The sequence below is a fragment of the Pygoscelis adeliae genome, unplaced genomic scaffold (genome assembly GCF_000699105.1).
Source record: "Pygoscelis adeliae isolate BGI_AS28 unplaced genomic scaffold, ASM69910v1 Scaffold618, whole genome shotgun sequence".
NCBI classification, from domain to species: domain Eukaryota; kingdom Metazoa; phylum Chordata; class Aves; order Sphenisciformes; family Spheniscidae; genus Pygoscelis; species Pygoscelis adeliae.
Window position 1 is genome coordinate 425,892 of NW_008825280.1, and position 17,815 is coordinate 443,706.

The window sequence follows — 17,815 nt, forward strand, 5'->3', positions numbered from 1 at the left end:
CACAGACGATAGCGAACCCGACGCTTCTGTTACTTCAGAGGTACTGTGCTACTACTACAGTACCGCACAAGGACGAAGGATTCATAAATTGAGAGAGACGGGTGTGTGTGGTTTACAAAGTCACTACTGTAATTGTTTATTTTAAGCATTTTTTTTATAAGGACATAACAAATAGTTTATATTTGAGGTTTACATGCATGACCTCACTCACGAACACTAGTATGCCATCTGCTGCTGGCAACTAGACCCATTTTTAAAGGCAGCACAGAACCTCCTTTCAGCTGCCTGAACAGGGCTCATTTAGTGTCCTTAGATTTACGTTCCTAAACATTTCAGTTTGTTATGTAGTAACAATGAGGGCAAAACGGTATTTTCAAGGTTGCTCACACTTAACATATCCACCATCAACTCCAGGAATTTTTTAGATGCTCTATAGAAATAATCTCACTTCTTGCTTTCAAAAACATGTTGAAGAACCGTCATCCCTGTAGGAGATTTTTGAAAACTATTGTTCAAGAACTAGAAATTTCTCATTAGGACCTGGCCCTACACTTACTTTCACAGCAACAAGAGTTTCAGCCACAGGGGCTTGTATTTCCAGTAATAATTCCCAACAAATCAAGGTATTTCCTTGCTGGAGAAAAAAGGCAAAAAACTGCTCCCCTTACTGTTGTTCTGTGTCTGGAAATCCCCTCTCGAAACTTCAGCTGACATTCTTCACACGTTGTTGTAAGCTGTCTGTAACATTCCCCTTAGAGGTTAGTCATGGCTTGGTACAAGGCAAAACAGTTTTCACATACACAGGGCTGATACTATTGGGAGTCAGAACTCACGAAAAGCACCTGCATTACCTGGCAACGCTAAGATTTTGCTAAGCGAATCAAATCAGCATTTCCTTAAACATGATGACCTACCACCAAGCACTTTATCCTGCGTCTCCTATCCCTCCCTCACCCCACTGAAGCTTAGGGCACTGCTACACCACGCAGAGAGCAGCACAGTTCACAGCTCCCCAAGCTAGCTCCAGCCCAGCAGCCGGTGGTGAACTCATCTTGGGCCTGGGACTGGACAGCATGTCAAGCACGCCTTACCACTTCGGTGACAGTTCAGTCACACAGCTGCCAGGCCCAAGCTGGCGCTCCTGCAGGGGCAGATACTGGCAACCTCCCAGCCCGTAAGAACCCCATGAATAATTGCTTATACAGTACTTCTGTCTCAGCAAAGGAGACCAGGAATTCAAACTAAGATTTCAGACGTCATTCATGTTAAAACAGGGATACCCTCTGTAATATACACATAATTCCAGCCCACCCCATGCCAAGACAAGACCTCCTTCTCCCTGCAAAAAAATCCATTTTTGTATCTGAAAGGAACAGATTATCCACCTTCCTCCTGCAGAGCAGGCAAAGAAGTGTCCCTGCTGCTAAAGGGTCTCAGAACAGGACAGTGGAGATGCTGAGTTTAACACTACATAACAGGATAAACAGAGAAGGTGAGTTTGAGTACTGTGTTCCATGCCTGCACAGACAGAACAAACGCCCCAACAAAAAGCCCACACAAAACCCAAAAGCATACCCACTCCCAAACACCACACACAACATACTGCAGAAAGAAGCAGAATATCAAGCAATAGCTTTCTTGCGAGATGGGGATAAGCAAACATTAGAATCACTCAGAAGTTTGTAGTTCACTAGGAATTACAAGTATTCGTAATGTGTTAAACCATTATCACTTATTTTCTCTCCAAAGCCAGTCACTTTCAGGTATAAATAAATGGCTTTTTTCTGGTCCAGTTTTACAATGTAGGGGGTGAAGAGGAAGGTAGCAATATGAACAGAAAATAAGCTCTATGCATAGGTTACAGACTTGCTTTTTGTACAATTTTCAGCAACGTATTTTTTCCTTTTGCAAATATATGGGTAAATACTATACTGATTATTGTGGGAATTTTCTATGGCAGTGAATGAACAACATAGAAAAATAATCAGATACTGTGGCTACTGTACAGCTATGTGGATGAGAAAATGCTGAATGACCAAAGGACAGTAAATTATCTTCATTCTGTGCAAATTCCAATAAAAACCCACGAAAAGTTCTGTTTTCTTGAGTTTAATTGGAGCTTTATTACTTAAGCTGTGACTTCACAGTCTTCACCTTCAGCAATTTGCAAAGAGGAGGCATACAAGAAAGGTTACAACACTTAATGGAAGGGACTCCCTACTGAACAGGGGGAAAGGGGGCAATGCCAAGGCAGAAGAACTGGGAGTGCCAATTTGTTCTCAAGTCTCATGTGAGGACTCCTGGAAAGGCCTGATTACTTGAAAGAAATCAAGGAAATAAATTTAGGGAGCAGAACCTGGGATTAAAGTGAGCTGGAACCAGAAAGAGACAAACACCAATGGCAAAATGCAAATAAACCAAGCAGAGTAAATCCAGACAGAACCCAAACAGTAACAGAGGCTGAATGAATAAATAAAGTCCCTAGGATTAAACCAGATTTATGCTGCCACTCAGCTTCTTCAACAGACATATAAAGCTGTAACTGACTGTGGCATGGTGGCTTCAGCCTCTGCTGCCCTGAAGCCACTGTCCAACCAGGTAGAAAAATAAAGGTCTAATTCACTGGAAATTCTTTCATTTACAAAACTAATGGAATAGGGTTTGTTTTTATGCTTCTGTGTCAACTTCTGATTTATCTTCAACTCCATTCTGCTCATCTTTCATTTCTTCATCTTCAGTGTGGCTGGTTTGAAGAGTAGCAGCTGACTAAATAGAGAGACAAAGAAAATATATTCCTTTGTTATGCAAAATTGCTAGCATTTGCAAACAATACCACAAACATTATTTGATTCTTACCGCTAGGATACCTGATCTCCCTGCAAGACTGAATTAAGATATTGGGACCTTCAGCCAAGAGAAACCAAAAATTTCTTTGCATTTCTTCTGCATCTAAGAAACCAGGAGCAGTTTAGAGGAGGCTGAGAAATAATACTGGTGTTAGATGGTTGAGTCATAACGTGGCGTGCACACGCTTGCCTCCTAACACTAAGAAAGTGTTCTCCCACAAACTGAAATTTGTTTAGGAAGCTTCTGCACAGAACTGCTTTCGTCCTGCTTCAATTTCAGCAATTCCCATACCCTGCCCCCACCCCCAAGTTGTATGAGGCACACTTGGACTCAAGATACAAAGCAGTATCTTTCTTGGACAACTAGTTTCATGAAGAGTAACTTCAACTCGACAACAGTCACTTGGATGTCCTCTGTAAGCGCTTAGCTGGAAGAAGGTCCAATCTGACAAGGTGGCTGCTCTAAAAGCCCTCTCCTTGCTCTATCTTCCAGTCCACATAAAAAGGTGTGGAAGGCAGAGAGCCATGAGGTTAAGGGTCAGAGGTCAGTTTTTACAATAAGACATATAAGGACAGCACATCCTGACCTTGCAATAATTTTCAAACACAGTAAAGGGAGGTAGAAATGTCTTGTCCTGCTCATCTCAAAAGACAGTGCAATGAAATTGCTATTCCACCCGTCAACCTAGCACCCTGAACCATCTGTTTTATTATGAGGTTAGTTAGATGAGAACCAGACAAGAACAAGCAAGGAAATAGGCATGCACTGTTGGGGGAAGGGAATAGGAGGGGAAAAAGGAGCAGAGTCCTTAAACTAAAATGTTACATCAACTTAGCTGCAACAAGAAACTACAGCCAAAGAACATCCAGGCATCACAGGTCAACCTTTCATCCTTAGAAGCGTTCTGTGAAGCACAAGAGAGCAAAGTCTCCTCTCCACAGAAAATCTGTTAGCTAGCAATCTGGGCTTAAGATAAAGCGATAAACATCCTGACCTTTAAAAATTCACACTTTACATATGTGAACTATTCAAATTCATGACAAGAACTACTGATGCAAGAGCAGCTGTCAAACTTCATCTAAGATACGCAGATGTCAAGAATTTCAGAACTATATTCCAAGCTGCCTTCTTAGCAATTGGAAGACATTTGGTAAACAAACCCTCTTCTCCAGAACTCTTGAACTTCTCCCACCACCACTAATAGAGAAACTGTTGGAGCTAGAGTAAAGCAACATGATAAATGAATTAACAGGAAAACATGTTTTCTTGCAAGAAAAATCCCCAAGACTGACCTGGGGAGTAAAGTGTCTTTTGCTTACAGTTCCATGTTCCATCAATCCTTTTTCATATGAAACCACATCCATTTGAAGTAGGCCAGATGGCTCCAAGAAAAAACAACGTGAATAGATGCACATTCCCAAGATCATCTAACTGTTGCGACGAATGAACCAGGCCAACGGCATCCTGGCCTGTATCAGAAATAGTGTGGCCAGCAGAACGAAGGAAGTGATCGTTCCCCCTGTACTCAGCACTGGTCAGGCCGCACCTTGAATACTGTGCTCAGTTTTGGGCCCCTCACTACAAGAAGGACGTTGAGGTGCTGGAGTATGTCCAAAGAAGGGCAACAAAGCTGGTGAAGGGTCTGGAGCACAAGTCTGATGAGGAGCGGCTGAGGGAACTGGGGTTGTTTAGCCTGGAGAAAAGGAGGCTGAGGGGAGACCTCATCGCTCTCTACAACTACCTGAAAGGAGGTTGTAGCGAGGTGGGTGTTGGTCTCTTCTCCCAAGTAACTGGCGATAGGATGAGAGGAAATGGCCTCAAGTTGCACCAGGGGAGGTTTAGATTGGATATTGGGAAAAATTTCTTCACCAAAAGGGTTGTCAAGCACTGGAACAGGCTGCCCAGGGAAGTGGTTGAGTCACCATCCCTGGAGGTATTTAAGAGACATGGAAACGTGGCACTTAGGGACATAGCTTAGTGGTGGACTTGGCAGTGCTATGTTAGCAGTTGGACTCGATGGTCTTAGGAGTCTTTTCCAACCTAAATGATTCTATGACTCTAAGCTAATTCTACCCAAAGTAGATGGGAAAATTGGAACTAAGTCTTTGCAGTATCCCAAACAGTCTGCAATGCAAAGACTGTGAGTCTGCCTTTTGCCAAGAATACAACTCTACTGTCTGTCTGTCTTAGGGGCTGAGGTGTACATTTTGAAAAGCATGAAGGCAGCCCTTTCATACTTTTAGTGGGTATAGCTTGTTTCAGCAATCCACTCTTCCTCTCTGAACAGCAGATCTTGCTGTGTCCCACACCTAGTGGAAGAAGCCAGATTCCCAGCAGCTGTGATAGCTGAAAGGAACCTGCACAGCAGAGCCTGACAGCTGGCAATTAAACCCTGCAATTTCAAAAGTGAAGATGCTCAACAGTGTAATAATTCTAGTTTAGTTGCTGTATCTTTATCTTCCTGAGATTTTTCATTAAGTCAAAAATAAGGTGCTACGTGGCTATACGTGACAATGTCTAAAAGGACAGAATACTTTCTTCCAGGCTCCAATAAGCAAGGACTGTTGAATCAGGCTGCTTTAGCCGGATACATAACTACACTGACAATGACACTTTCCTTGCAGAATCAATGGGGAAGGTCTGCATTTATGTGTTTGTTTACACTCCTCCATGAGAAGCACAACCAAGTCCACAGAACTACTGCTACTCTTTGAAGAGAAAAAAAACCAAAACACCAGAAACCAAGAAAACCCACACAACCCACAACCAGAAAAAGCCACAAACAGAACAGCTTGCCCACCCAACCATCCAGTTCGGCGTGATTACCCTATGCTTACTATATGACTACTTTAGCAGAGTAAGAGATGAAGAATGGAATACATCTCCCATTGTCTCTGGGAGATAAACTGATTTCAGATATAACTCATTTTGAAAGATTGGGGAAGGGGGAGAAAGACAGGTTTGTGAAGCGTTTCATGTACGAAATCGTCAGCTGACAGTCTGAGATGGCTGAACGATCAGGATATACTCATCTGGACAGACTCACTGACACAGTTAACCACAGGAAATTGACATACCAATATCTGACAATTTTTTAGATTCTCCATGCATATGGAAGGTGGACATAAAGATCTGTGAAAATAACCTCACAAGATGCAAGCTTCTGCACTCCCCAATGTTACCGAGAAAATTTGAGTCTGATGTAAATCCCAGATTTGTCTTGGAAGTTACAGGTTTACCTAGTCCTTCTGGACCATCAGATTTAAGGAAAACAAACAGAACATTTTCTTAAGATATGTCATTCTCACCAGTAACTTTGCATGTTTCTTGCTAGCTGATACAACCTTGTTATAACCTGTATTCAAATATTGCCATTGTTAACTGAACTAGTATTTACTAAAATTCTGGTGAAAGCTTAGTAGGAAAACCATCCATACAGTAGAATAATGAATCTTCTGACAGTCTGAATGCTGACACTTCATAATCTATCTGTGACATTGGAGATGGAGAGCATCAACCACATCTTAATGTCCCCATGAGAAGCAATGGGGATTGAAACCACCACAAACCTTATGTCTGTACAACAGACATAAGGTCTCAGTAGATGGGCCACCCAGGCACCAGAACAGACTGTTCTTTAGAAGATCAGTTCAAGGAGAATAGGCGCTTTTTTCAGTTCTTGAACATTATCATGTTTGCATCTCATCACTTCAATTGCTTTCTGATTAACACTGGTCTGTTGCAAAAATCAGTTGAAATAAGTAAAAGCATTCTGTGCAATGCTTGGTACTGCTAGTTGTCTTGTTCAAACAAGATGGCCTAATCATTTTGACTGTTGGCCATTTCCAGTTCCGCCCCCCCCAGAGGAACCTACCTGAGTGTTCTCCCACTGTATTTATCTGTACTAAGAAGTAAGCTGAATACCTAAAATACTATTCCTTGTCTAACACGTGACACCACATCTTACAGTCTTCTGGAGTAGTGTTACTTACCTTTAAGTCTTTGTCTGCAAGCCTTTGGAACATGTTGGCATACATCTTTTTCTCCTTCTCATGCTGCTCCCGTATTTTTTGCTGACAAGTTACCAGTTGCACTTTGGCAGCTTTGTTACTTGGATAAAGTTGTATCACTTTCTGGAAATCTCCCCGGGCTAATTCAAAGTCATTGACAGCCAAGTGCGCTTCTCCACGCCGGAAGAGGCCTTTTTCATTGTTGCTATCCAATTCGAGTGCCTGCATTAAAAAAAAAAAACAAACCCCAAAACAAAACCACATTCAATAATTTTTCTGTTTTTAAAATAATATGCAGTCAGAACACCAGAGACTCCTACAAACCGTACCTTCTGATGTAGATTATGAGCCTTGTCAGGGCTTACTAATAAGGCGAGTTGAATACAGTAGAAGTAAATACAAAGAGGACTGAATATAGTAGGCTATTTGACAGAAAACCAGCAAGTCTAAAATTTAGTCCTGGCTCTATTCCAGCTCTTTGAAGGACCTTTGCCAACATGACTACCTTCACCACATCTCAGTGTTTCTAATTTCTAAATACTTGAATATTCTCAATGTAGCAGCAAGTTAGTAAAAGATATTCAAAGGATAATAATTATGAAAATAAACTGTTCTGCCAGCTGATAAGAAAGGCCAAACACCACGTGGCCTGGTATCCCTCAAATTGTTAAAGCAAGAAATAAACTCTCAGATTGCTTGTGCAACTTAAGAATAAATAAACCCTTACTACCTTGTTGCAGTTCTCCAAAGCCTGGGAGTATTCCTTCAGCTTGAGATGGCACATAGCTAGATTAAGGTGGGCAGCAAGCCTCAAGCTTTTGGCCTTCGTTTCCTCCTCGTCGGAGAGTCCTGATTCATGCTCCAGCCACGACACAATCTTCTTATACTGTAATGCTGCCTGTTTGTATTTCCCCTCCTGTAAGCAAGGCAGTTCAATTATCACACAGCTCATCACAGTAACTTTTATCTCCCTCTTGCCCCTTCTGCTTACCTTGAGCAATAGATCTGAAAAAAATAATTCAGAGTAATCAGAAAATAACTTCTATCACCAAAAATATACTACTTCTGAAAGCCATTCCTGCATAGGATCAGAAAATCTTTAGGAATACCTACTGGCTCCCCCACTAAAGCTGGGGGTATAGGCCAGCACTGATGCTTCACTCTCAACTCCCACCTTATATTCAACTTTTGATACAGAACAAGGAAGATGGGGCTTTTTTCAAAACAGCACAACTGTTGCTGTGTCATGAAGATAATGAAGAAGTCTGCCTTCAGCTGGTCAAATTGTTTGAAACAGCTTCTCCACACGTCTCTATTCGAATGTTGTTCATTCACAGCATTATCCCACAGTAAGAACTGAAATACTGTAACCTTGATACTATTTATGTAACCTTGATACTTGATTTATGCCCCAAAGTTATCTGTAGGTACAGCAAACAGCTCTGACAGAGAGATACCGGATATCTCTTTGGATATTCCAACTCTGAGGCTTTTTTTTTTTTTTTTTAAGACACCTTTCCTCCTCCAGTCCTCCCTGTAAAACGTCACAAGGAATACCATGAACACCACTCCTAAATGACAGAAGCTGTCATCATCATTATCAGTTCATGACATGGACGAAGAAATGCTATCATTACTTGCGGACTGTAATTTACCTTGAAGTACTGAGTGCCTCTCTCCTTCACAATGCAGCTTTGTTCCAGCTTCTCATCTGTGTTCATTTCCCAAGACTCCTTAGCCTACCCAAACAGGAACAGTTCAAGTCAATGATACAATTTTGGAGGAAACCAAGTGGCTATGCTGCTTCCCACTAACAGTATGGTGGAGATAGGTTTGGCAAAGCAGTTTTGCACTGCTACTGGAAACTGGGCTAGAGCAGGGGAGACACTGATGGCAACGGACAGGGATACAGTAAAAACAAGAACAATTTCAGCCAAGAGCTCCCAGTGTGTCATCATCTCTGACAACAGTGGCCTCCCTATTTCAGATGAACATTTAAGGATTCCATCATCCTTGTTTAAGCTGCACTCACACTTCTTCCCCCACCTCCCAATCTCCTTGGGACTTCACCTCTCATTCCTACCTTTTCAAAGCTTTTGAGTTTCACGTCATACTGTAGCTCTGCATCAGGAGGGATCTGAAATTTCTCCTTCCCAGCACTTCCAAAACCATAGCTGTAAGATGGGGGGGGAGGGGGGCAGCGAGGAAAAGAAACAAACGAAAAATAAGAGTTCCGAAACTATCCAGCCAGCCATATTCGCTACATAGGAAGCTGGAGGCAAAACCCCCATGCAAATCTGGGATGCCTATACAGCATTATTACAAGACATAAAGGCTTGAAGAATTCTGGGTACTAATCTAAAATTAGCAAGCACAAGGTAGAAGAAAAGCTGGAGAAGCCTGGGGTTAATTTCATTAATCTCTAGGTTACCAGTTCCTATTTCTTTTTTTTAGCTTATGTGAAGGAAAAACAAGTTATCTCTCCAAGGAAAAAAAAAAAAAATCCAAAACTTTCAAGTTATACACATCTTGCTTTGTATTAACGCTCTGAGACCGGATGTTTCCTTCAGAGTACCTGTATTTTAGTACTATTCTCTACAGTATATATACACATATATTGTGTGTATATATAGTATACACACATATATAGTGTATATATATACACACTGTATTTAGTACTATTTGCTGTCTTCTCAGCAAAGACAACAAATACAGAGATTAAGTGAACAGCTGTACACTCCACAGACTGCCAATCAGCTGATTAACAGTAAATGCCTATAGAAAGGTTCCACGCTGCAACTCCAGTAAGAAGCTGCATATTAGCAGGAAAACCTCAAGATCAGATTGCTTTGCTTTTCTACTCCCATCAGGTTCAGTTCCAGTTTAAAAAACTTAAAATAAAAACTGAAATGAATTAAAGTTTGATGGAAACAATCAGTATAAACTCCACTTCTTTCAGGTGTGTTCTCGCTGTGAATAGAAAATTCTGCTTATATCCAAGACTGATTAAGGGTACAATACTGGGCAGTCATACGTCTCAGTTAGCTGTTCTTATGTCTCGGAGTTCTCATAATAGTCCAAGGTTTGGATATAACTCTGCCTTGTATCTCACAGGAATCTTGAAGGTCTTTTTTCAAAAGGCTTTCAGAATACCAGTGAACGTTTTCTACTGACAAAGGATTTCTGATTCTCTTTACTAACCACATCACTTAAGGACTAGCTATCCGGTCACATCGGGCTGCTCTGAAGGCTCATCAGCTCTTTTCCTATTCTGAGGCTGTTCTTTAGGTATCTTTATATGCACTGCTGCACAGAAAGTACTGTTTCGTTAAGAGGGACCACAAAATATAAGTTAGAGAGCAACAAATTTTTTTTTTAATATTCACTAAGATCAACACTATAGAGACAAGTAAATTTCTTTTGGAGTGCTACTACTTCACAACCTAGCGGCAAAGCGATCTTAGCTTCATACTTCTCATACGTCAAACTTTTGGGGCTAATCAAGTTTTTATTACAGCACTGAAAAAAGCTGAAAGGCATTATAACAAAACACTTCGTTCTTGCCAGATGCTTAGTATAAGCCGTTCAAGTATCAAAAGATAAGAAACAGCATACTTGGGTTTGAGATAGAACACAGATTCCTCTGATTTCTCCATTTTTTGAATTGCTTTCTCCAGACCATGAGGAAGATCATAGTTGTCACCTTCTCCAATCTCAAACCGCAATTCCCGCCTGTCAAAAACACGATCTCCATATCGGCCTTCAAACTGAACTGGTAACAAAAAACAGAACAACCCAGAGAAAAATCAGAAGATATTCATGTATGGTAAGGGGCAGGTAGCACAGTTAATATAGGGAGTGCCAAAGCCTCCTCCTAAACAGTCTTTTCTCTTTTAACAGCTACCTATGCATGGTGGCTACTGGCAGCAAATAGAACTTCTGCTGCTAAAATTAATAAACCCTTTTTTTTTTGTTCATCTATGTATTTTTTTTCCACTTCAGGAAGTGCCAGAACTACTTCCCCTCTTGTTCCTCAGCAAATGGAAATACTTTATTAGACTCATCTACCTTTTGTGAACAGATAAGCACTTTATCAGATTCAATATCTCTGGAGAACACAGTTGCTCCTGGAAAATGTAAACCTCGCTAGAAATAAGAGAATGAAAGCTTGCTCTAGGTTGTTAAGTTACTTCGTAAAGGAAAGAGAAGCCATGTATTCCTCTCTCTCAGGGCAAGGAGTTGTAGATTGGGAAAAAGGTTCTGCCTTTCCACATGGTAAACCCATTTACTATTTGTGTAACATACTTACTCTCTACAAGTGCACCCTCATTGGGCTTGGAGTAGCCTTCCCCTTTTTTACGGATTCTTCGGATGATGCCACCATCTTCATCATCAGTGAGGTCCTCCCCCTTGAACTCAAAAAGTTCTATCTGTGGAGGGAAGAAGAGCCTTGCATTTATTCTCATCACATCAATTCAGTAACTCACAGGATTTGTTCTCCAGAGATCTTTGAAACTATAGCTGTTCAGGAAGCCACTATCTTTGTTAATGTCCTGTAAGATACTAGATAGCCAAGGCTACGAAGATGCTGTATTCAGTAGATACTGGATGGAAACCTACTGAAGAGTTTCAGATTATATTCAGGCCTTTATGGCTTTTTTCTCCAGCAATCTTGGTCTCCTAATACTACAAATAAGATCCTCTAATTGAAAGGACTATGAACCTGGCTTCTGAATAAAGCTTACATGAGCCACAATGCTTAGCGACTACTGCAAAAAAAGATTCTATTGGCTTCTTTAATAGTATTTTCACTAACGTCTGCAAGCAGAAGTACGGATAGTGGTTTTTGCGCTTGAGTTTTTGTTTGTTTTTTTTTTTTTAATATCAGGGAAAATACCTTTTGAACGCATTAAGCCAGGAAGAACTGGCTCTCAGCTGCCACTTTGCAGTGCTACCACACTGATCAGCAGCTGTCACACCCTCTTCCTCTACAGTTGCGTAGAATCACCAGTAGCGTTGCTGCATCCAAGGGCCTAGCAGGTTTGCAAGTAATGCAAGGACAAAAGGAGCAGGAAAATTAAATATAAAGATGCAATCCTTATCCTTAAGTCCTGATTATACCCTTAATTCCATCTATGGTCAAATTCAGATCAACTTTAAAGTGCTTGGAATGGAGCCCAAACTGATTCCAAACGCTTGTCCTGCAACATTAAAACAAATTCAAGAATATCTTTTCAGACTTGAGCTATTCCCCACCTGTTTCTTCATCCTCCTAGTCTTGTGCCACAGGACAAGAGTTTCAAAACTTCTGTGTCATTCTCCCTTACATGCCTGAGCAGGGTTAGTGTTCTCTTTTTACTTGTTACATTTTCCCCTCTAGTCTTGCCTTATCATTGTGTACTGTGGGATCATTTCAGAAAAAAACAACCTATTTCCAGGAGAATGAGAAAACAACAAAACCATGATCTGGCCCACCTTTAATCTAAACTTGTTGCTGCAACAAATTTTTTTAAATTTTCAAGAGCTGGTGTTAATGTACGAGATTACTATCCAGCCTGAATCTTCACATGCCCTCCCAAGTCTCTAGTGCAAATCATAGTTTGAAGTGGGAGTACCATGACAAGATGGAAAAACAGTCTAGTCACAAAAGAAATTTGTTGTTGCTATGAAATTATGAAAAAAAAAAAATCTTTTGCTATCCTATGTTCAAGTAAAACAATAGTAAAAACAGCAAGCCACTATGATCAGCATTGTTTAGACTAAGTACCTCATTAAAAAAAAAAAAAAAAAAGACTTCAGGGCTAATGCTGTGGCGGTTCTTGACACTAGACTTAAGATAGCTGGAATGCAAAAGGAACTGAATATTCACCAGCACAAAGAGTACTTCCACTTTGTATTTTGATGGATACCTAATAACAAATAATATTCTGGTCTTTCTCTTCAGTCTGTCTGAAACAAGCTAAGTCACTCCACAACATCTCACTGATGACCATACAGCTGCCCCCCCCCGCTTTTTTTCCTGAACAATGGTATTCTATGGAAGAATCTATCTATTTATATTGCTCAGCAAAAGCAATCACGAGGAAGAAAAAAAAAAAAACAAACCCTAAGACATCCATTATTTCAGGTCATAACCAAATGCTGATGTGGTGATAACATAGCTACAAAATCTTTTAACGTAAGTTTCAGAGGGTCCTTTTTAAGGCAACTCATACAAAATTTTGGTCTGGTGATGGCACTTGCAAAGGAACCGTGCTGATGTTGTTTTAAATAATAAAAAGGAAACATAGGAGCAAGACTAAAGAAAGTGGAAACTTAAAGAGATTTTAAGTGCCTGAGAGTCATACTAGCCAGAAATCACTCCTACCTAATAAAACTTAGGAAAAACTTTCTGGACCTAAGTTCCACCCTACCCCCAGTTCAGGACGCACCCGGCACTGCTTATTTATTGTAGCCAGTCATCTGCATGCCATTTTGTTAGGGAAGCACAAAACCATCATAGGCAGCTTCAGTGCTTTTTTCTTTCTTTCTCCCTTTTCTCCTCTAACCTTACTGCTCAGGCAGGCATTAGGGCATATGAAGGGTCATGAATGAAACACTACTTTTATCTAAACAGTACCTAGAAAATGGATAGGTCAGACTGGCATCATTAAGAAAAACCTAGTGGGAAGTGAAGCATCTGGATGACTGTATCAGGTAGACTCAGTAGTACTCTGATGAAACAAACTCCATCTTGCAGTTAGTGCTTTTATTTATCAAAAGGTTTAGGTGTTATCTCTTGTCGCAGGACAACGATGTAGCATCCTGTGTACTAGTGCTAAGCCCTTCAGAATGCTTTATTATGCTGCCAAGGTAGAAGGTCTTGAGCTTTGAGACACTGCGCATGGACAGTAAAAAGCAGAGAAGCCGAACATCTTCAATAATTGCTACACTGAAGTTTTGTTTTTCCTTTCCCTGAACCAAAATGAAGTGAGCAGAAGAAGGTGGAGGGGTGGGGTGGGGGAAAAAAACCCACAGTAGAGTTTGCATTTGAATCATCAGGTCAGAACACAGTAAATGTGCTACTGTTTTATCACTCCCCTCAATCCTGCCCTATATTACACTTAGTATCGCGTGCATTTGTGCAAAGCACACAGCATTCCAGCATGTGCAGTTTGATCCAATATAGATAAGCCATGAGTATCTTCAGATTTATATATAAAAAAAATGCTGTTTAAGAACAACTTTACAAGATACTATTTTTCAACAGTCAACTGCAGAAACAATGGCATTAATTTTGATGTACTCGAAATGAGTAAGTTCTCATCCCTTAGTGGCCTGGGATACTACCTGCTGGCAGTATTTTTTTAATCCTTCTGCACAAAATACATCTTTAATGCTATTACTCACAAGTTCATGGAAAAAAGAAATGCAAATACACTATCCAAATGTAATACAAATACAATATTCAACTATGTTTAATTTACCCTTCTTAAGAGATGCTCATTGTTTCCATTAAAATCTAAATAGGCTTTCAGTCCCTACTCCATGAACTGTTTTTACCTTTCTCGGATATTCGATAAAATGTTCAATCTTAGGGCAATCAGAGCTTAAAAACTTTCCTTATGCCCCCAACGTAGGAGTCCATTCCACTGATTAAGTATTTTAGAATGAAGTAATTTTTAAAATCACACTTAAAAAGAGTCCATCTGCCTTCTCTCAGGTGCAATTAATTTTGAAGTATTTCTTGGAAAATGGAACTGTTTCAACAGTAAGAAAAACGTATCCTCCCAAAACACTGTTTAGACTGTTTGTCAGAGCATGCTCCAGGAAAAGCTTTAATATCATCCTCTATGGAAAAAATCAAACATGAGTCTCAGCATTCTAAGCAACCACTCTCACTACTGAAATAATACACAAGAGACAGCTGCTATTTCCACCCCCTTTTGGGAAGGGAGGTGGGGGAAGATGCCTTAAAGATCACTAGGTAACAAATTCCTGTCATCTGCTGGTGAGGTTAAGAAATACCCATGCTAATTGGCTCCACGCTCACCAAGACATGCAGTTCACCTCTGAGGAGACCAACTGTCCATGTGAATTGTAAAACTAGCGTTACCCAGACACCAAACTCAGGACTGCTGGATCTGTCACAGGGACCAAGTGTGTACAAATGACCTTCTGTGATGGTAAGATTGACCAATGTAGCCTGGATCCACAGACAGACTTTGGCAATCAACAAGCAACCTGAATCCAAACTGTTCTTATGGTGCTTTAAGGCTTATTAAAATGCTCAGCTCTACAGAAAACAGAGTTCATAGTTGCAGGGCTGTTCAAATACACTTTATATTCTAGCAGTTTATATGGGGTAATTATCTCTTTTCTCCCCCAAACAGCTCATAAAAGACTGTGTTAACGCTGCTGCATAAAAAAGCATGAAAAATATATTGCTGAGGACATTAACTGCTCTTTCTGTTCTTGAAAACTTCATAATGTTTAACATAAGTATCATTACTTTAATCCTCTTTCCACTCCGTAAGATTCAAAGATTTCATTTTTTCAACTACTTCAGAGTCCACCACTGAGACAGTCCTCCCTCCCCTGCCCCGCCCCCCCAATCTGCACTCCCCTACAGTGAATGATTCCATAACTGTAACATTAAAACTACAAACACTGGAAAACATTCAAGTATTTTAAAACCTCCAAAGTAAGGGAACCTGAGCCATTGCGGATCAGTAGCAGCCAGACTAGAACTCTATGCTTTGCCCACTCTACCCAAATTGACTGTATTTTTCTCTTTAGAAAACCTAACATTCCTGTTTTGACAGGATATTACATCACACATTTTCTACAGTGAAATATGATTTTTGTTTGTTTTTCAAGTGTACAGTTTTAGTGACTGTCTCTCACCTCAAAAATCAGTGTAGCGTTCGGAGGTATCTTTGGGGGGCTCCCAGCCGAGCCATAGGCATATTCTGGTTTACATGTAATCCGACAGATTTCACCAACCTTCATAGTCGCCACAGCAATGTCCCATGCTTTGATCACCTCACCTATGCAAATCAAATTTCAATCACGTGATTGCTAGGCATACACGAAAGACACAATCAGCTGTGAAACTGAGCATCATCACTTTTAGTATACAAAAGCTAAGACAGAGCAGAAATACTGAAAGACTTGTGCTCACTCTGATTTATGTACATCAGTTTTAACCCCAATCAAATTATAAAGTTAGCTGGGGACCCAGACTTGGCTAAATTTCTTCATCCTAGGTGTAGCGATTCTTCTCCTCCCCTTACTTCCTCGCCTATAGAGAATACAAGTCATCTGAACGGGCTGAAGTGCTTGGCACGATCTCAAGTGCGAGGAAATAACAATAAACTCTTCAAAGAGGGAGGTCTTAGGGTGAGAGATTGCCTGCTCGTATTTTGAAAACAATCCAAAACAACAGCATTTTCTCTCTGTACTTTATCAGTTGGCAAAGAGCAGCATGAGTGGTAACTAAAAGTTACATGCACTTGTAACAGAAAGGGGGAGGAAAGCAGGAGAAGTAGTATTCCTTCTAAAGCCAAAAGTGAACAGAAGCTGGAACCTCAAGTAACAAAATCCTATCTCTTACTCAAGCTCTCCTACTTGCTGCTCCTTTCAACTCAATCAAGCAGTCTTGTGTTAATAGGTACACTTCATCTCAAATTTCAGTACACTGCAGAATTTATCTCCCAATAAAAAAGCAGTGGGTAAGGAACTGCCAGGGAAAAACCTCAGATCGAGTAATAAGATTTGCTGGAACAAGGATGTTTGGATTTTTGCATTCAAAAAATGAAGGCTTTTGATAATGAAGAGATGCACTGCTTCAAGATTCACATTTGGGTTAATTTGGAACTTAGGGAAAAAGGGAGTACGTTTCATCATGCTGCAGCTGACAGCTGCCCCCGTGCACCCTGTTCCCAGTATCTGGTCACAATTAAGCACTCCTGAATTTGAGTCTTCTGCCAAAAAAAAAAAAAAATCAACAAAATGCACATTCTGACTATTTAACTACCCTTTGTCACTACGTTTCAGGGCAAATTTGCTCGCCTGGAGTGCTCTGTCCGAGGCCCACGAATTCTTCAGCAGGCCTCATCAAGGGGCTACATGGTTTTCTCATTCAGAAAAATCTCAAAGCCGTTCCTAGTGGACCATTCTAAAAGAATAAACCTTAAGCTCTGAAAACAAGTTTAAACAGCAACTTTAACATGCAAAGGAGCCACACATGCAAGGAAATCCCATCTCAATTATTGCCAAAACTGATCAATACCAAACACAAGATACTACCTTTCCCCAAGTCAAATGAGAATTTGTCTCTCCTGTCCAGACTGGAGTCAAATTTTGTGCCATCAAGAAGCCATCCTGTGTAATGGACGGTCACTTTATCACCTATCATCGGAGACTCTGTCCCACTGCCTTCTCTCTTGACAACCTGAGAAAAACAGTAAGCAACATTAAGGTGATGAAAACTGAGTCTGCCTATTGGACATTAATTCCATTTACTTACATGCATGCGTTATCATCTTCAGTAGATAAAGGATTTGCAGGTTTACCTCAGTTATCTGGAAATGCATTGACTATTCTGTCTACAGATTAGCAGTGTTGCAAATGCAGGAACCTCAAGATGGCTCTGCTGTGATATGAGAACTTAATTGGCAACAGTTGGCACCATCTTACAGCTCTCTGCATCTATAGTTAGCAATGTCACTTACCTTTCCTCAACAATATTTTAAATGTTCTCGAAACTTAATCAGGTAAAGCATTAGGCAGGGTTGGTTTTTTTTTTTTTTCCTTTATTCAAATACTTTCCTCACCACCGCTCTATCATTACCACTGAGTTCGGTGTTCTAGGCAAAGCATTTAAACAAGGAAACGAGCCGGTTCTTTCCATGCAGTCTATTCTAACATGTAATCTGAGATTACTCGAGTTAAACCACACAGTTTAACAAAGGTTA

General features: G+C 40.5%; 1 protein-coding gene across 1 annotated transcript; it reads right to left on the minus strand.

Annotated features, from left to right (window-relative positions):
• Nucleotides 1-106: 106 nt before the first annotated feature.
• On the minus strand, nucleotides 107-17,292 carry FKBP4 (FK506 binding protein 4, 59kDa). The gene is made up of 9 exons (XM_009329872.1): nucleotides 17,148-17,292; nucleotides 15,744-15,886; nucleotides 11,167-11,287; nucleotides 10,473-10,629; nucleotides 8,941-9,031; nucleotides 8,513-8,596; nucleotides 7,588-7,773; nucleotides 6,840-7,079; nucleotides 107-2,766 (listed from the first exon to the last, which is right to left on the minus strand). Exons 1-9 carry the CDS (start codon nucleotides 17,254-17,256, stop codon nucleotides 2,668-2,670), a joined length of 1,230 nt encoding a protein of 409 aa, XP_009328147.1. The 5' UTR covers nucleotides 17,257-17,292; the 3' UTR covers nucleotides 107-2,667.
• Between the last annotated feature and the right edge of the window lie 523 nt (nucleotides 17,293-17,815).